Raw genomic sequence first — 17,118 nt, forward strand, 5'->3', positions numbered from 1 at the left:
AAAAGGAGCAAGCTTAATAAGCAGCTCAGTAAGGTTAGGAGGGAGTCACACATGTTGCCTTCGGGGTCCATAATTCTCAAACAAATACGATTTGCTCTTTCGTCTTGATGAACAAAACGCAGAACAACCCCCTGACACATACGTGAGCAAACAGGTGAACCTCGGACACGGTGGAAAGTGTTCACAGGCCTGCCAGAAAAGCATGGAGCAGAGCCTGCAAATGAGAAAGAGCAACAGTCTGGTCTTCCAAGATTTCCTACCTCCTCTCTCCTTTCCTTGCCACTAAGCACCGGGCTTTTCCAGAATTCAGGCAGCTTGCCTGAAGTAGAGGCAGAAAAGTGCGCCTTCCCACTCACCTTTCCGGACTGGGCATATGTTCCATGCCGCACAGAAGCAAGCTCAGTCATCACCCTGTCGCACATAGGTCGAGGCGCCGGGGCTGCCGCAGGCTCCTGCGGGGCGGCTGCTCGTTCGCGCAGCGCCGGGCGGGCGGCACAGGCACAGGCACAAAGCCCCGCGGGGAGGGCGGCAACGACGGAGCGGCAGGCGGGAGAGGCGGCGAGCGGTGCAGTCCACTCGTCCCCGCCGCCACTCTCACCCTACTGGAGGACAGTATGCGAGGACTAAGCCAGGCGCGGCGAGGGACTCTTCGCGCAGAGGAAGGAGAGCAGCCAGCCGATCGGCGGAGATCAGCAGCAGCTGGGGCGGCCCCGGGATCGCTGCCCCGCGCCGGGGTCCCGGCACAGCCAGAAGCGCTCGGCGGGGCTAGGGCAGCGCTGCTGTGCGCTTGGCTGCTCTCCTCGGGCTGCCGGGCGGCGCCGGAGCGGCTGCTCAGCTACCGCCTCACTGACATCGCGTCCTTCCCGCCCACCGCGCCTGCGTGGCGGAGAACAACGCGGCGGGCGCGGCGGTGCTGCGCGTCCGCACGCGGGACGCGGACGCGGGCGCCAACGGGCGCGTGAGCTACTGGCTGGCGGGCGGCAGCGCGGGCGAGGCGGCGGCGTCGGCGCCCTACGTGTCGGTGGAGGCGCGGAGCGGCGCGCTGTACACGCAGCGCTCCTTCGACTAGGAGCAGTGCCGCGAGTTCGGGTGCTCTGCCACGGAGCCTTCTCCTTCTCTTCCTTCTCCTTCTTTCTCCTTCTCATTTTTCCCTTTCCCTTTTGGGTTCCCTTTCCAATTCACCTTTCCCTTTTCCCCTTGCCCTGCCCCTGCCCTTTTTCCTTCTCCGGTCGGAGCTCTACCCTTCGGTGCGAGGAAGCCCTCACCGTGCGCCAGGCGCAGGAACAGGGAGTGCGCAAAGCCTGTGAGCCCCCTTCGAGTTTCCCCGCTGACCGCCGCGGCCGCTCTGCCGCGCTTGCCCAGCGGCGCCCCGGGCTCGCGGCTCGCGGCGGCTCGGCCGGGCTCGGGCGGCGGCGCGGGGCGGGCGAGCGCTCGGCCGGGCCGGCGGCAGCAGTCCCCGCCGCGGGCCGCAGGGTGGTGCTGTTGGCCAAGGCGGCGCTGCCGCGGCGCTGCGGCGCGGGGAGGCGGCGGCGGCGGCGGGCGGGGCGGCTGGCGGTGCTCGGAGCGAGCCGCTGCCGGGCCACCTCGGCCGCCCTCGGCGCCGCGGAGCGGACTCGGCGAGCAGGGGCGCCCGCCCGCGAGGCTGCCGGCTTTCCGAGCGCGAATTGCCCCGGAGGAGCGGGCAGCGATCCGCGAGACGCGGCGCGTCCGCCGAGCCCGGCATGGCGTCTGCAAGGCAAGTGCTTTGTCTCTGTGCTTTTCTGTGCGTGCCGCAGGCTCGCTCCGAGCCCGTTCGCTACTCCGTCGCCGAGGAGAGGGAGAGCGGCTCCCTGGTGGCTCATGTCGCCAAGGACGTGGGGCTGGACGTGGCGCAGCTGCGGGCTCGCGAGGCCCGCCTTGTTTCGGAGGACAGCCGGCAGTATTTTCGCTTAGACCCCCGCACCGGCCGCCTGGCAGTTAGGGAGAGGATCGATCGGGAGGAGATCTGCGGCCAGGCCGTCACGTGCACCGTCCCCTTTGAGTTACTGCTGGCCAACCCGCTGCAGTTCTTTCGCATCGAAGTGGCCGTAGAGGATATCAATGACCACGCGCCAGTTTTCCCGGAGGAACAAGTGACTTTTAAGATCCCGGAAACGAGCGATCCGGGGTCCCGTTTCCCGCTGGAGGGGGCTCGGGACCTAGATGTTGGCAGCAACAGCCTGCAGGCCTACAGCATCGCTCCCGAGAACGAGCATTTCAGCGTCTCTTTACGCAGTCTCAGTGAAGGCAGCAGGTCGGTCGAATTAGTCCTGGAAAAGGCGCTGGACAGAGAGGAGCAAGAGGAGATTGCTTTCAGCCTGATTGCCACGGACGGGGGCTCTCCGCCCCGCAGCGGGACGGCCCAGGTCCGCATCCTTGTCCTAGACGCAAATGACAACGCTCCCGTCTTCACGCAGGAGCTGTACAGAGGACAGATTTTGGAAAATGCCCCGGAGGACTCGGTGGTTCTCCGTGTGGTCGCAACTGACGCGGATGCGGGGGTTAACGGGGAGATATCATACTCGTTCAGTCAAGCGGTGGGGCACAGCCCCTCGGCATTCAAGATCGACCCGCTGAGTGGTGAAATTCGTGTCAGCCAGCCTCTGGATTTCGAAGCGGCGGAGAAACACGAGCTCAGCGTGCGCGCCACTGACGGCGGGGGTCTCTCCGCGCTCTGCAGGGTGGTGGTGGAGGTGGCGGATGTGAACGACAACGCGCCGGAGCTAGTGGTGAGTTCCTTCAGCAGCCCCCTGGCCGAGAGCGCCTTGCCCGGGACGGTGGTGGGCCTCTTTGTCGTTAAGGACCGGGACGCCGGGGACAACGGGAAGGTCGTCTGTTCGCTGCAGGAGCAGCCGGCTTTCTCGCTGAGGCCCGCCTACAAGAATTACTACGAGCTGGTGACAGCGAGCGCCCTGGACCGGGAGGAGACGGCGCAGTACGTCCTCGCCGTCACGGCGGCCGACGCGGGGTCCCCGCCCCTCACGACCACGCAGACCTTCACGGTGGACATCTCCGACGTCAACGACAACGGGCCCGTCTTCAACCAGACGTCGTACACCATGTACGTGCGTGAGAACAACGAGCCGTCCGCGCTCGTCGGGGCCGTCCAGGCCGCGGACCGGGACGTGGGGCCCAACGCCAAGGTGACCTATTCGCTGGCGCCGGGCCGCCCCGCGGAGCGGGGCCCGCGCTCCTACGTCTCCGTGAACTCCGAGAACGGGAACGTGTTTGTGCTGCGGCCGCTGGACTACGAGCAGCTGAGGCAGCTGGAGGTGGTGGTGAGCGCCGCCGACTCGGGCTCGCCGCCCCTCAGCGCCAACGTCACCGTCCGCGTCCTGGTGGTGGACGAAAACGACAACGCGCCCGTGGTCCTGCACCCGGCGCAGGACAGCTCGCCGCCGTCCAGCGAGCTGGTGCCCACGTCGGCCGAGGCGGGCTACCTCGTCACCAAAGTGGTGGCCGTCGACGCCGACTCGGGGCAGAACGCGTGGCTTTCGTACCACCTGCTCAAGGCAACGGACCCCGGGCTCTTCGCCGTGGGGACCCAAAGCGGGGAGGTGCGGCTGAGGAGGCCGCTGACGGAGAGGGACGCCGTGAAGCAGAAGCTGGTCGTCCTGGTGCGGGACAACGGGCGGCCGCCGCTGTCCGCCACCGCGGCGCTGGGCGCGCTGCTGCTCGATGGCTTCTCGGACGCGCACATGCCGCGCAGCGGCCTGGCCGCGGAGGACGAGGGCGGCTCCCTGACGCTTTATTTAATCCTCTCGCTGGCCTTCGTCTCGATCCTCTTCCTCGCTTCGGCCGCAGCCTTCGTCGCTTGCAAGGTGTGCAAGAGGAAGGCGCTGAAAGAGGGCCCCGTGCTTTACGGCCCCGGCGACTTCCAGAGCAGCCTGGCCGACGCAGCCGGCACGGCGACTCTGCCGCACGCCTACTGCTACGAGGTCAGCCTCACAACGGGCTCGGGCAGCAGCGAGTTCAAGTTCCTGAAGCCGGTCCTCGCCGGCCTGCCGCCGCAGCGCTGCGGCACGGCCGCGGGCGCGGCCGGCGAAGAGGATCTCGCCGGGGACTTCCCCCCCGCCGGGGACCCGCGTCCGCAGAGCCATGGGACGCTGCCGGCGGGACCGTTCAGCAGGCTGGCCTTCGAGTAGCGCCACGGGAGCAAATCAACGGCTTGATGCCTCCCTCCCCAAACGGCGTGCAATGCCCTCACTTGGCTGACCGTGGATTTGCTGCCGCCACCAGCCCCACCAGGAAAAAAAAAAAAAAAAAAAAGAAAAGAAAGAAAGAAAGAAAGAAAGAAAAAAGAAAGAAAAAGAAACTAAAAGTTGTCTTCCTCAATTTGTTCCTAATTATTTAATTGTTTTCCTTTCTTCTGTGGTCGTTTCTGAAGTGCTTGCGGGGCAGAATTAATTCTGGAGTGTCCCATTCAGCCCTTGATGACTCTTGGAAGTCCTCACATCCATCCCTTTTGAATCGCCCTCTTCCACCTTATCAGTCGGTAGAGGTAGTTTTGTGCGGGTGCAGATGACTCAGCTTGTCGGGGGAGATTAATAAAACGCCCAGCCAGGTCTCCCTCGTACCCGAAATTGGTGAGTGTGGGCGGGGAGGGAGGGAGGCGATGTCCTGGAAGTCGCTTCGGAGAGATAGCAGGATTCGTGATGCCGGGATAGACTGTAACAATACCAAACCGTGCAAAGGGTTTAAATCTGAGCGGATGGTTGTAGAGAAACTGCGCGTGTCTCTTCAGGGCTTTCCTCTGAAGTTAGAACTGACGTGAAGGGCCGATGCTGTATTCATCGTCGCAAGCTCTGCAATCTCCCCCCCAACCCCACACACACACACGCCCCCTAATTTTCCTTTCTGTATGCTAACTCTCTGTTATCGGTGTTTTCCGCATGCTCTGAACACTGGGGCTGCCACTCGCAATGTATGAATGCCTTGTGTGAGCGATGACTGTGGAGCACTAAGTGTTCTGAAACCCTGGCGTTGCATGCAATTGGCGTTACAAAGTGGAAAAGTGTAAGCGTCCTTTGGTAATAGAAAACAATAAAAATATAAACATAATTAAAAAATCTCTCGGGGGCCATTCCTGCAATAAAATATAACTGGTATGCGGCAGCAGCTGTGGCCACATATTTCCATCATTCGACCCTCCATAAAAGACCCAGAGTGTGAGGGTTTGTTTGTGGTGCGGGGAAGGGGCTGCGAAAGATCTGAGTTCAATGGGCCTGTTTAGCCTGGAGAAGAGAAGACTGTGTGTGTGTGTTGGAGGGAAGATCTTATTAATGTCTATAAGTATCTGAAGGGAGGGTGTCAAGGGGAAGGTGCCGAACTCTTTCCAGCTGTCCCATGCAAAAAGACAAGAGGCAACAGGCAAAAACTGAACAGCAGGAAGTTCGCCTGAACGTGAGGAGGAATTTCTTCACTGTGAGAGTGACAGAGCACTGGAGCAGGTCGCCTGCTTGAGAAGGGGGGTTGCACTCGATGATCCCCAGAGGTCCCTTCCAACCTTAGCGATTCCGTGATTCTGTGAGCACCACGGGCTATCGGCCCTACACCTGCCGTGGCCCTGCGCATGCAAAGGCGCCTGGAAGTCAGAGAGGTGCTGCTCCAGAGCCCCGCTTGTCCTTAGCGACGTGCTGGAGCGAAGGCGCCGTGTGAGCACGTGGGCTCCACAGACAGCTGTACCTAGAATGGCAGCTGTAGGACCTTACCTACAGAGGTACACACAAATGCGTTATTTAGAAACGTGTCTGGATTTAGAGGTGTCGGCGGGTTCATAGGAGGGGGCATCTCAGAGACACACGGGTTCCTTTTCCTTTTAATGGTCGTGTGTTATAATACAGAGAGTGCCTGCAGAAAGCAAAAGCCTGTATTTTCTCCCCCACGAGACGGCCACGCTGCTGCTGCAGCCTGTCTTGCCCAGGTTCCTGTTGCGCCTGAAACTCCTTCCCCTCACATCCGACCATGCCCTTTCTGCACCGTTGCTCAAGTCTTTGAATGCTGCTGGAAGTTGTTTGGAATCTGACGTGTAGATCTGCGGAGCATGGTGGGGTGAAGACGCGGCTGAATCGTGAAGGTGTGCTCTCGCGTCTCGGTGCAGTATCGTGAAGCGTGTTGTAAGCCGAGATTCGCATATGCGCATAAGAACGAGCGGAGAGGAGCGGAGCAGCGATTAGCTTTGCCGGCGCTAGAGCGCTGCAGTGATTCCTGGAGGCTGCAAGTGTCGCTGTCTGCTCACGATGGGCCGCTCGGCAGCCCGAGAGCGCGAGAAGAGAAGCGAGCCCGAGAGAGAGGAGCCGCCGGAGTGCAAGGACAGCGCAGGAAAGAGCAGGGTGCGGTCGGAGCCGGCTTGTGCTGTTGGCAGTGGAGATTCAGCCGGGAGGAGAGCGGCGGAAGCGGTGGCCCGAGCTTTGAAATGTGGCCGCGAGAGAGGCGCCGGGACCGCCGAGGGCGAGCGCTGCTGTGGTGCGCCTGGGTGGCGGCGTGGGAGCTGGCGCGGGGGCAGCTGCGCTACTCGGTGCCCGAGGAGATGCAGAAGGGCTCTTTCGTGGGCGACGTGGCCAAGGACCTGGCGCTGGAGCTGGCGGCGCTCCGCGACCGCGGCGCCCGTGTAGTGTCCGAAGGTAGGAGTCAGTATTTTGCTCTGCATGAGAAGACCGGCCATTTAGTGACGGCGGCACGGATAGACAGAGAGCAGGTCTGCGAAGCCGCGGATGGGTGTGTGCTGCGCTGTGAGGTGATAGTGGAGGGCGAAATGAAGGTTTATGCCATCGAAGTGGAAATCAGGGACATTAATGACAACGCGCCCAGCTTCCGAGAGGCAGAACCGCAAGTGAAAGTGAGCGAAATAACAGCTCCGGGATCACGTTTTCCTCTGGCTGAGGCTCACGACCCGGACAGCCGGAGCAATTCCGTGCAGCGCTACGAGCTGAGCGGCGACGAGCACTTCTCCCTGGCCGTGCAGACGGCACCCGATGGGGAGGAGCGTCCCGAGCTGGTGCTGGCGAAGGCGCTGGACCGGGAGGAAAGCGCCTTTCACGACCTGGTGCTCAGGGCGGTGGACGGCGGGGAGCCGGCGCGCACGGGCACGGCGCGGATCCGCGTGGTCGTGCTGGACGCGAACGACAACGCGCCGGTGTTCAGCCAGGCGGTGTACACGGTGCGCGTGCGGGAGGACGTGCCCGTGGGCTCCACGCTGCTCACCGTGAGGGCCACCGATGCCGACGACGGGCTGAACGGAGAGGTGAAATACTCATTTCAAAAGATTTCAGTGAAAGCATCGGAAATATTCCAACTGGACGCCGAAACGGGAGCGATCACCCTTGTTAGGAGCCTGGACTTCGAAGAAGGCGATTCCTACGAACTGGAAGTGGAGGCAAAGGACGGTGGGGGCCTTTTCGACACAGCCAAAGTCGTGATCGCGGTGACTGACGTGAACGACAACGCGCCCGAGATCTCCGTGCGGTCGCTGGTGAGCGCGGTGTCCGAGGACTCTCCGGCCGGGACGGTGGTGGCCCTGCTGCACGTGCAGGACCGGGACTCGGGGGCGAACGGGGAGGTGAGGTGCTCGCTGGGCGCGGGGCTGCCGTTCCGCCTGCGGAGCTCGCTGGGCAGCTACTACAGCGTGGTGACGGCGAGGGAGCTGGACCGCGAGGAGGTGTCGGAGTACAACGTGACGGTGCGAGCGACGGACAGCGGGTCGCCGGCGCTGTGGAGCAGCGCGGTGCTGCCGCTGCGGGTGCTGGACGTGAACGACAACGCGCCGGTGTTCGCGGAGGCGCGCTACAGCGCCCGGCTGCGCGAGAACAACGCCAAGGGCGCGCTGGTGCTGCGGGTGCGGGCGGCGGACGCGGACTGGGGGCAGAACGCGCGTGTGCGGTACCGGCTGTGGGAGGGGCAGGTGCGGGGCGCGCCGCTCTCGTCGTACGTGTCGGTGCACGCGGAGACGGGCGCGCTGTACGCGCTGCGCTCCTTCGACTACGAGGAGGTGCGCGAGGTGGGGCTGTGGGTGCAGGCGGAGGACGGGGGCGCGCCGGCGCTGAGCAGCAACGTGTCGGTGCGGCTCTTCATCGTGGACGAGAACGACAACGCGCCGCAGGTGCTGTACCCGCCACCGGCGGCAGCAGCAGCAGCGGGTCCGGGCTTGGGCTGGACGGGCGTGGAGCTGGCGCCGCGCTCGGCGGAGCCCGGGGCGCTGGTGGCCAAGGTGGTGGCGGTGGACGCGGACTCGGGGCAGAACGCGTGGCTCTCCTACGAGCTGGCCAAGGCCACGGAGCCGGGGCTCTTCCGCGTGGGGCTGCACAGCGGCGAGGTGCGCACGGCGCGGTCCCCGCTGGCGCGCGACGCGCTGCGGCAGAGCCTGGTGGTGGTGGTGAAGGACCACGGGCAGCCGGCGCTGTCGGCCACGGCCACGCTGACGGTGGTGCTGGCCGAGAGCGTGGCCGAGCTGCTCTCGGAGCTGGGCGGCGCGGCGGCGCCGGGCGAGCCCCCCGGCAGCCTGACGCGCTGGCTGGTGGTGGCCGTGGCGGCCGTGTGCTGCCTCTTCCTCGCCTTCCTGCTGGCGCTGCTGGCGCTGCACCTGCGGCGCTGGCGCCGCTCACGGCTGCTGGCGGTGGGCGGCGGCGCCTTGCGCGCCGTCCCGGCCTCGCCCTTCGTGGGCATCGACGGCGTCCGCGCCTTCCTGCACTCCTACTCGCACGAGGTCTCGCTCACGGCCGGCTCGCGCAAGAGCCAGCTCCGCTCCCCGGGCGCCAGCTGCTCCAACACGCTCACGCCCGCGCCGCCGCCCGACCAGTGCGCTGCGCTGCTGCCCCAGGAGCCCTCGAGCGCCGCCGACCACAGCGGAGACGCCCTGCTGGTGAGTCCCTCGAGCGAGACTGTTACGCGGCTTTTATGCTACGCTGTGGTGCTGCTCTAGACTTCTCCAGACCCCCGCTTCCCTCTCTGTGCGGGGCTTTCTTTGTGCTGGGAGCCCGCGGGCACCGATACGTTGTTTGCCAACATCTCTTGCTCAGCTGCAACAGAGGCTGCTCGTTCGTTTGCTCGTTCGTTTTGCTGCGGCGTTACACTTTGTGTGAAGTGCAGGAGATGTGAGTGCGCTTTTGTGTTCGATACTGTTTTTGCCTGGGGAGTAGCCGTCAACGCTGTGTTAGGAGAAGAGGTGCCTCTCTTGGAAAGAGCACGTGTCCTTTCTAAAAGCAGGACCTTAAACCGTGTCTTTAAGCAGATAGATTGTCCGGCGACCCAGTCTTTGCTGTAGGACTGCGCATCTTTTACTTCAGCCTGGCACAGTTTACAGGCTTTGGCATCTGTGTGTTCCATCATAACAGTGTGGTGAGCCTGCAGCTGTACCTCCCTTTTGTGTGAGTGTGTGCACGCTGGTGCATCGTGTGGAGAAATGGTGCGAGCAGCTGCAGTTTGGATGGTGAGAATTTGAACATTATGAGGTTCAAAGACAATCTTACAAGTTATAAAAGTGTTGAGGGGAGTGGTGGGGGAGCTCTGCTGAGGGACTGCTGAAGGGTTAGTGGTTGGCTTCATTCCCCTTCTGCCTGGGAAGGCCTCCTGTCTCCCTCTTATCTACTAGATACCTTTATCTGTACCTTTATTTGTACGGGCTGTGAGTGTTTTAATCTAAATTATTATGCCGTGATTCCCTCATTTCTGGAGGTTTCAAATGACAGCCGTGTTGGTTACCATGACCTGAAGCTAAGCCTCAGTGTACCTGATAATGGGCTGGAACTGCATGACAGGAGGAGCAGTTTGCATATCTACTGTAAAAGCTGAAAGCCACGGAAAGCATGTTGGCTTAACGTGTCTCAGCGTTAAACACTCTTGCTTGTGGCATAGGTAGGGCCAAAAGCCAGACACCTATGCATCACGGAAAGTATGTGCAGGCAGTGCAAGGAGAGGGGCAGGCTGGATTAGGAAGAGGAAGGTAGGTGGGTGAGCAGTGCAGTTGGCTGGGAATGCTTGGATTGAACATTTTGCACCAAGGCCTGTGACAGTTGTGCTCAGACCCTGTTATTGCTACCCTTAAAGGTGGCAAAAGTCCTCTGAGGAGTGTGTCTTCAGGCAATAACTCCGTGTTTATGGAAGGGCTGCATGCTAGAATGCCTAACAATGTGTGTGGGAAATCTTAATGCATGCAGCATGGGGAACAAACAGGGGGAGCTGGAGATCTGTGTGCAATCTCAGGGCCGTGATCTCATTGCAGTCATGGAGACGTGGTGGGATAGCTCACATGACTGGAATGTTGCCATGGATGGGTATGTGCTTTTCAGGAGAGACAGGCCAGGAAGGCAAGGTGGTGGAGTTGCTCTTTATGTGAGAGAGCAACTCAAATGCATCGAGCTCTGCCTAGGCGGGGAGGAGGAGGAGGCATTTGAGGGCTTATGGGTGAAGATCAAAGGGCAGGCTAGCATGGGGGACACTGTTGTGGGAGTCTACTGCAGGCCACCTGACCAGGCAGAGAAAGTTGATGAGGCCTTCTGTAGACAGCTGGAGGCAGTCTCACAATCACAGGCCCTGGTTCTTGTGGGGGACTTCAACCACCCTGACATCTGCTGGAAGGACTACACAGCAAGGCACAAACAGTCCAGGAGGCTCCTGCAGAGCATTGATGATCACCTCTCGTCACAAATGGTGGAGGAGCGTACGAGGAAGGGTGTCCTGCTGGACCTTGTCCTTACCAACAGAGAGGGACTAGTCAGAGGTGTGAAGGTTGGGGGCAGCCTTGGCTGCAGTGACCGTGAGATGGTGGAGTTCAGAATGCAGCAGGAAAGAACTAAGGCAACAAGCAGGATTGGAACCCTGGACTTCAGGAGAGTGGACTTTGGGCTTTTCAGAGACATAATTGGTGGAGTCTCGTGAGTTAAGGCCCTAGAAGGAAGGGGGCTCCAGGAGAGCTGGCAAGTATTCAAGCATCACTTCTTCCAAGCTCAAGAGCGGTGCATCCCTATGAGTAAGAAGTGCAGCCAAAGGGGCAGGAGACCTGCATGGGTGAGCAAGGAGCTCTTGGCCAAATTCAGACAGAAGAAGAAAACACACAGACTGTGGAAGAGCGGACAGGCTCCTTGGGAGAATTATAGGACTGCAGTCAGAGTATGTAGAGATGTAGTGAGGAAGGCTAAGGCCCAGTTGGAGTTGAGTCTTGAAAGGGATGTCAAGGACAATAGGAAGGGCTTCTTCAAATACAGCAGCAGCAAGAGGAGGACTAGGGAAAATGTGGGCCCGCTACTGAATGGGGCAGGGGCCCTGTTGAAAAGGAATAGGGAGAAGGCAGAGTTACTGAATGCCTTCTTTGCTTCAGTCTTCACTGCTAAAGACAGCCCTCCTGATTCCTGCAGCCTGGACATGAGGGAGAAAGTCTGGAGAAGGGAAGACTTTCCTTTGGTTGAGGAGGATAGGATTAGAGACCTTCTGGGCAGGCTAGATATCCAGAGATCCATTGGCCCACAGGTGCGTGGGATGCACGCATGGGTACTGAGGGAGCTGGCGGATGTTGTTGCCAAGCCGCTCTCCATCATCTTTGAAAGGTCCTGGAGAACTGGAGAGGTTCCTGAGGACTGGAAGACAGCCAATGTCACTCTAGTCTTCAAGAAGGGCAAGGAGGAGGACCCAGACAACTATAGGCCAGTCAGCCTCACCTCCATCCCTGGAAAGGTGATGGAACAGCTCATTCTAGATGTCATCTGCAGACATACAGAGGAAAAGAAGGTGATCGGGAGTAGTCAGCATGGATTCACCAAGGGGAAATCCTGCTTAACCAATCTGATAACCTTCTATGATGGAATGACTGGCTGGTTAGATGAGGGGAGAGCAGTGCACATTGTGTACCTTGACTTCAGCAAGGCTTTCGACGCTGTCTCCCATACTGTCCTCCTAGAAAAGCTCAGGAAGTGTGGGTTAGACGAGTGGACAGTGAGGTGGATTAAGAACTGGCTGAAAGGCAGAGCTCAGAGGGTTGTCATCAGTGGTGTGGAGTCTAGTTGGAGGCCTGTGGCTAGTGGCGTCCCCCAGGGCTCAGTTCTGTGTCCCATCCTGTTCAACTTTTTCATCAATGATCTGGATGAGGGGACAGAGTGCCTCCTCAGCAAGTTTGTGGATGATACCAAGCTGGGAGGAGTGGCCGACACACCTGAGGGCTGTGCTGCCATTCAGAGAGACCTGGACAGGCTGGAGAGTTGGGCAGAGGGGAACCTCCTGAGGTTCAACAAGGGCAAGTGCAGAGTCCTGCACCTAGGGAGAAATAACCCTAGGCACCAGTACAAGCTGGGGGCTCACCTTCTGGAGAGCAGCTCTGCAGAGAAAGACCTGGGAGTGCTGGTGGACGACAGATTGACCATGAGCCAGCAATGTGCCCTTGTGGCCAAGAAGGCCAATGGTATCCTGGGCTGCATTAGGAAGAGTGCTGCCAGCAGGTCGAGGGAGATGATCCTGCCCCTCTACTCAGCCCTGGGGAGGCCTCATCTCAAGTACTGTGTCCAGTTGTGGGCTCCCCAGGACAAGGGAGACATGGAGCTGCTGGAGAGAGTCCAGCGTAGGGCTACAAAGATGATCAGAGGGCTGGAGCATCTGCCCTACGAGGAAAGGCTGCGCAAGCTGGGCCTCCTCAGCCTGGGGAAGAGAAGACTGAGGGGGGGATCTTATCAATGTGTACAAGTTCCTGAAGGGAGGGTGTCAAGGGGATGGGGACAAAATCCTGTGACAGGACAAGAGGCAATGGGCAGAAATTGAAGCACAGGAAGTTCCGCCTGAACATGAGGGGGAACTTCTTCACTGTGAGAGTGACAGAGCACTGGACCAGGTTGCCTAGAGAGGTTGTGGAATCTCCTTCTCTGGAGATCTTCAAGGCCCGCCTGGATGCAGCCCTGTCTACCATGCTCTGGGTGACCCTGCTGAGTGGGGAGGTTGGACTAGATGATCTCCAGAGGTCCCTTCCAACCTCACTGATTCTAGGATTCTATGATTTACACTTATGGCTTCACAGGCATAGAGGTGGAGCAGGCCACCTAGCATAAAATGTGTGGGAGCTCATGCAAGTCTCTGGAAATGAGGGAAAGGGCTCTCCCCTTCTGTGTAAGCCAAAGCAATCATTTGGGGCCTAGCTTGCAACCGGAGGCCTCACTGGCTTGCAGGGGCTCTGGGGGTGAATTTTCAAGGCAGACTTGTGGGAAAACAGCTGTGAATTACCGTAGTGAAGCACTTGCCTCACTGGGGTCCCCTGCAGGCATTGGCTGTGTACATTGATAACCAAAACGGAATGAGAAATCTGAGGTGCTGCTTTGTGAGGAGGAACTTGGGGAGAACACTTGCATATGCCACCACCAATTGCTTACTCCAAAAGGTAAGTGGGAGGTTAACAGGCATGACTGCCTACCCTCTGGCACCTCTGATACCCCTCTTTACAGCTGGCCGCACACTAACACAGTATGGTCTGGTGCAGAGTGCTTCTGGCAAAGAAGCACGTGGCTTCCTCTTGGTGTGGCGTCCTGCATTCCATCCCGGGGCTGCAACTAGGCCTTCTCCAACGGCAGAAGGAAGGCCACAGTTGCTGGCAGGCATACTTTGAGCACACGAGCAGTGTGTTAAAATGTGAGATCGTTGTTATGGTGGGCCTCGAGCTGCAGAGATTTCAGCCAAGCCCACCTCAACGGCTTTATGGACAGAACCAGAGTCAGTGTCAGGCTGTGCTCAGAACCTGCTGTGTTTTGCACCTGCCTTTTCTCTGCCAACCAGGTACAGAGGTAGAGGGAAGGAGCAAGTTTAAGGAGCGGTTCAGTTATATTGGTATGGTATCATGTGTGTTATCCCTGGTGCCCAGCTTTCTCAGTCAGCATTACTTGTCGCTTTTGCTCTAAGCAGCAGCTCATTAGGGTTCCTCACACACAAATACAATGGGTGCACATGGTCTTGTTCCTGCCGGCTAACTGCTGAATTATTTTGGCCGTGTTAGGGTTGGCATGGAGCGTGGGGCATGTGCGTGTACTTTGCTTTTGCACTGCCTTTAGCTTGGGCCAGGTATTCAACGAATGTGCTGGGTCGTAACTCATTTCATTGCCTTTTGCTTAGGATTCAGGTATTCCTGTGAATGTTAGCTTTGGGGGAGAGATATACGATCTTGTTAGTGGCGCATCTTGCACCTTCTTCAGGAGATGTGCTTGAGAAGGATGAGGCTGTCTTTAAGCAGAGACTTCAGTGACCTAGCTGCCCATCGTTCACATACTTCCAAACCTGTGGGTTTCCTCCTAAGAACAAGTTGGGCAGGTGAATGTCCCCATAGGTCGATGTTGTGATTCTGATGCGTGTCACAAAGAAATGGTTTGTCCGGCTGGTCCTTTAATGATATACATTTACAACATATGAGGGCCAAAGACCACCACACATGTTGTAAAGGGTTGTAAAGAGATGAGACTCGAGTGGACTGTGCATGAGGAGCTACTGGGGGACGCCATGAGATGTGTGGAGGAGAGCATGTGAATGCTGTCTAATTAAAAGTGGAGGTGAATGGACATCTTAGGGGTTTTTGGTTACTTTAGGAAGTAACTGGGTAGTACATCTGGTAACTCTGCTGACTTTGACAAGGCGGGGCTACAAAAGGGCCATGTTGATGGCTGAGCACTTTCCTACCTTGTTGCCCGGTGCATTTTTAGGCAAATAGAAGAACTGATCTTGTGTAGGCACAGGGCAGGTGAAAGAGTTTGCAGTAACGTGAAAGTTCTAATTGTCTTAGTATATTTGGCACGCAGTTGTCATTGTATGCAAGTTTGTTGTTCGTTTTTGCCTTAATTACGCTGGGGAGCTGTGGCTCTGGTCTGTGTTGTGAGGTTTGTGAGGAGCCTCCTTTCATGTTTGTGACTTACTCGATACCATTCTTCTGTGCCTCTTACAAGCGACATAGTCCAAAATAATAACCTATGGCTCCATCATGTCGGTATGTTTCCTGCTCTTTCCTTTTCTTTTTTGGAATTGAGCTTTGGATTGAGCTTCAAGCCTTGCTTGCTCCAAGTCTTCCTACTTCATGCTTGTGGAGTGGGCCTTTGTTCTTGGACCTGCCAGGGTTGTTTTGCAGCAAACACTTAATTGCCTGGACAAGCTGCCAACGACCTGAAGGCAGAATTTTATGGAAGAGGAAAATGGAGCAGAGAAGCTCCATCAGGATCTCTCATAACACTGACATTCAGAGGCCTCCTATATGACATTCACACTTATGCCCTCACAGGCGCAGGAGAGGAGCAGGCCACGTAGCACCAGAACTCGTGGGAGCTGAGGAACATTTCTGAAAAGGAACATCCCCCACGCCCTCCCCTATAGACCACAGCAAGAAATCAGGGTCTAGCATGCAACTTGGGGCCTCCCTGACTTCCAGGTGCCTGGGGAGTGCTTTCTAAGGCAGAGGTGTGGCAAAGCAACTGTGAAAAGGCATTGCATCTGGCAATGTGCTAACACAGTACCACGCGGTGCCGAGTGCTTCTGGCAACTACCAGCTACTCCTGGGCTCTTCTTACCTCTCAGAGGATTTAGAGGCACAGCCCGAGCCTGCCTCTCAGGGTGCCATCCCGCATTGCAGTCCAGGGCTGGAAGCAGGCCTTCTCCAACAGCAGAAGGAAGGCCACAGCTGCAGGCAGGAATACTTTCAGCCTGGGCTGGCCAGAGAGAAGGACTTTTGCTTGGAAGCTCCCCAAAGCATACAGAGTCTCTAGCCAAACAGTGAGAGATGGTTGAGATGGCAGACCTCGAGCTGCAGAGAGTTCAACCAAGTTCAACCACCCCAGCAGCTTTATGGACAGAATGGCAGGCTGTGCTCCGGGCAAAGATCCTGCTCTGTTTTGTACTTGCCTTTTCTCTGCCAACCAGGTGTGGAAGAACAGAAAAGGAGCAAGCTTAATAAGCAGCTCAGTAAGGTTAGGAGGGAGTCACACATGTTGCCTTCGGGGTCCATAATTCTCAAACAAATACGATTTGCTCTTTCGTCTTGATGAACAAAACGCAGAACAACCCCCTGACACATACGTGAGCAAACAGGTGAACCTCGGACACGGTGGAAAGTGTTCACAGGCCTGCCAGAAAAGCATGGAGCAGAGCCTGCAAATGAGAAAGAGCAACAGTCTGGTCTTCCAAGATTTCCTACCTCCTCTCTCCTTTCCTTGCCACTAAGCACCGGGCTTTTCCAGAATTCAGGCAGCTTGCCTGAAGTAGAGGCAGAAAAGTGCGCCTTCCCACTCACCTTTCCGGACTGGGCATATGTTCCATGCCGCACAGAAGCAAGCTCAGTCATCACCCTGTCGCACATAGGTCGAGGCGCCGGGGCTGCCGCAGGCTCCTGCGGGGCGGCTGCTCGTTCGCGCAGCGCCGGGCGGGCGGCACAGGCACAGGCACAAAGCCCCGCGGGGAGGGCGGCAACGACGGAGCGGCAGGCGGGAGAGGCGGCGAGCGGTGCAGTCCACTCGTCCCCGCCGCCACTCTCACCCTACTGGAGGACAGTATGCGAGGACTAAGCCAGGCGCGGCGAGGGACTCTTCGCGCAGAGGAAGGAGAGCAGCCAGCCGATCGGCGGAGATCAGCAGCAGCTGGGGCGGCCCCGGGATCGCTGCCCCGCGCCGGGGTCCCGGCACAGCCAGAAGCGCTCGGCGGGGCTAGGGCAGCGCTGCTGTGCGCTTGGCTGCTCTCCTCGGGCTGCCGGGCGGCGCCGGAGCGGCTGCTCAGCTACCGCCTCACTGACATCGCGTCCTTCCCGCCCACCGCGCCTGCGTGGCGGAGAACAACGCGGCGGGCGCGGCGGTGCTGCGCGTCCGCACGCGGGACGCGGACGCGGGCGCCAACGGGCGCGTGAGCTACTGGCTGGCGGGCGGCAGCGCGGGCGAGGCGGCGGCGTCGGCGCCCTACGTGTCGGTGGAGGCGCGGAGCGGCGCGCTGTACACGCAGCGCTCCTTCGACTAGGAGCAGTGCCGCGAGTTCGGGTGCTCTGCCACGGAGCCTTCTCCTTCTCTTCCTTCTCCTTCTTTCTCCTTCTCATTTTTCCCTTTCCCTTTTGGGTTCCCTTTCCAATTCACCTTTCCCTTTTCCCCTTGCCCTGCCCCTGCCCTTTTTCCTTCTCCG

The 17,118-nt window shown here is 58.9% G+C and overlaps 2 protein-coding genes across 2 annotated transcripts; both read left to right on the forward strand.

Annotated features, from left to right (window-relative positions):
- The first annotated feature begins 1,549 nt into the window (after positions 1 to 1,549).
- LOC134146631 (protocadherin beta-15-like) lies at positions 1,550 to 5,087 on the forward strand. The gene has a single exon (XM_062587019.1). The coding sequence runs from the start codon at positions 1,722 to 1,724 to the stop codon at positions 4,161 to 4,163; it is 2,442 nt and encodes an 813-aa protein (XP_062443003.1). The 5' UTR covers positions 1,550 to 1,721; the 3' UTR covers positions 4,164 to 5,087.
- Positions 5,088 to 6,120: 1,033 nt separating this feature from the next.
- Positions 6,121 to 16,959, forward strand: LOC134146992 (protocadherin gamma-A12-like). The gene is made up of 2 exons (XM_062587689.1): positions 6,121 to 8,875; positions 16,780 to 16,959. Exons 1-2 carry the CDS (start codon positions 6,434 to 6,436, stop codon positions 16,957 to 16,959), a joined length of 2,622 nt encoding a protein of 873 aa, XP_062443673.1. The 5' UTR covers positions 6,121 to 6,433.
- Positions 16,960 to 17,118: the final 159 nt, after the last annotated feature.

Source organism: Rhea pennata, chromosome 14 (assembly GCF_028389875.1).
Source record: "Rhea pennata isolate bPtePen1 chromosome 14, bPtePen1.pri, whole genome shotgun sequence".
Lineage (NCBI taxonomy): Eukaryota > Metazoa > Chordata > Aves > Rheiformes > Rheidae > Rhea > Rhea pennata.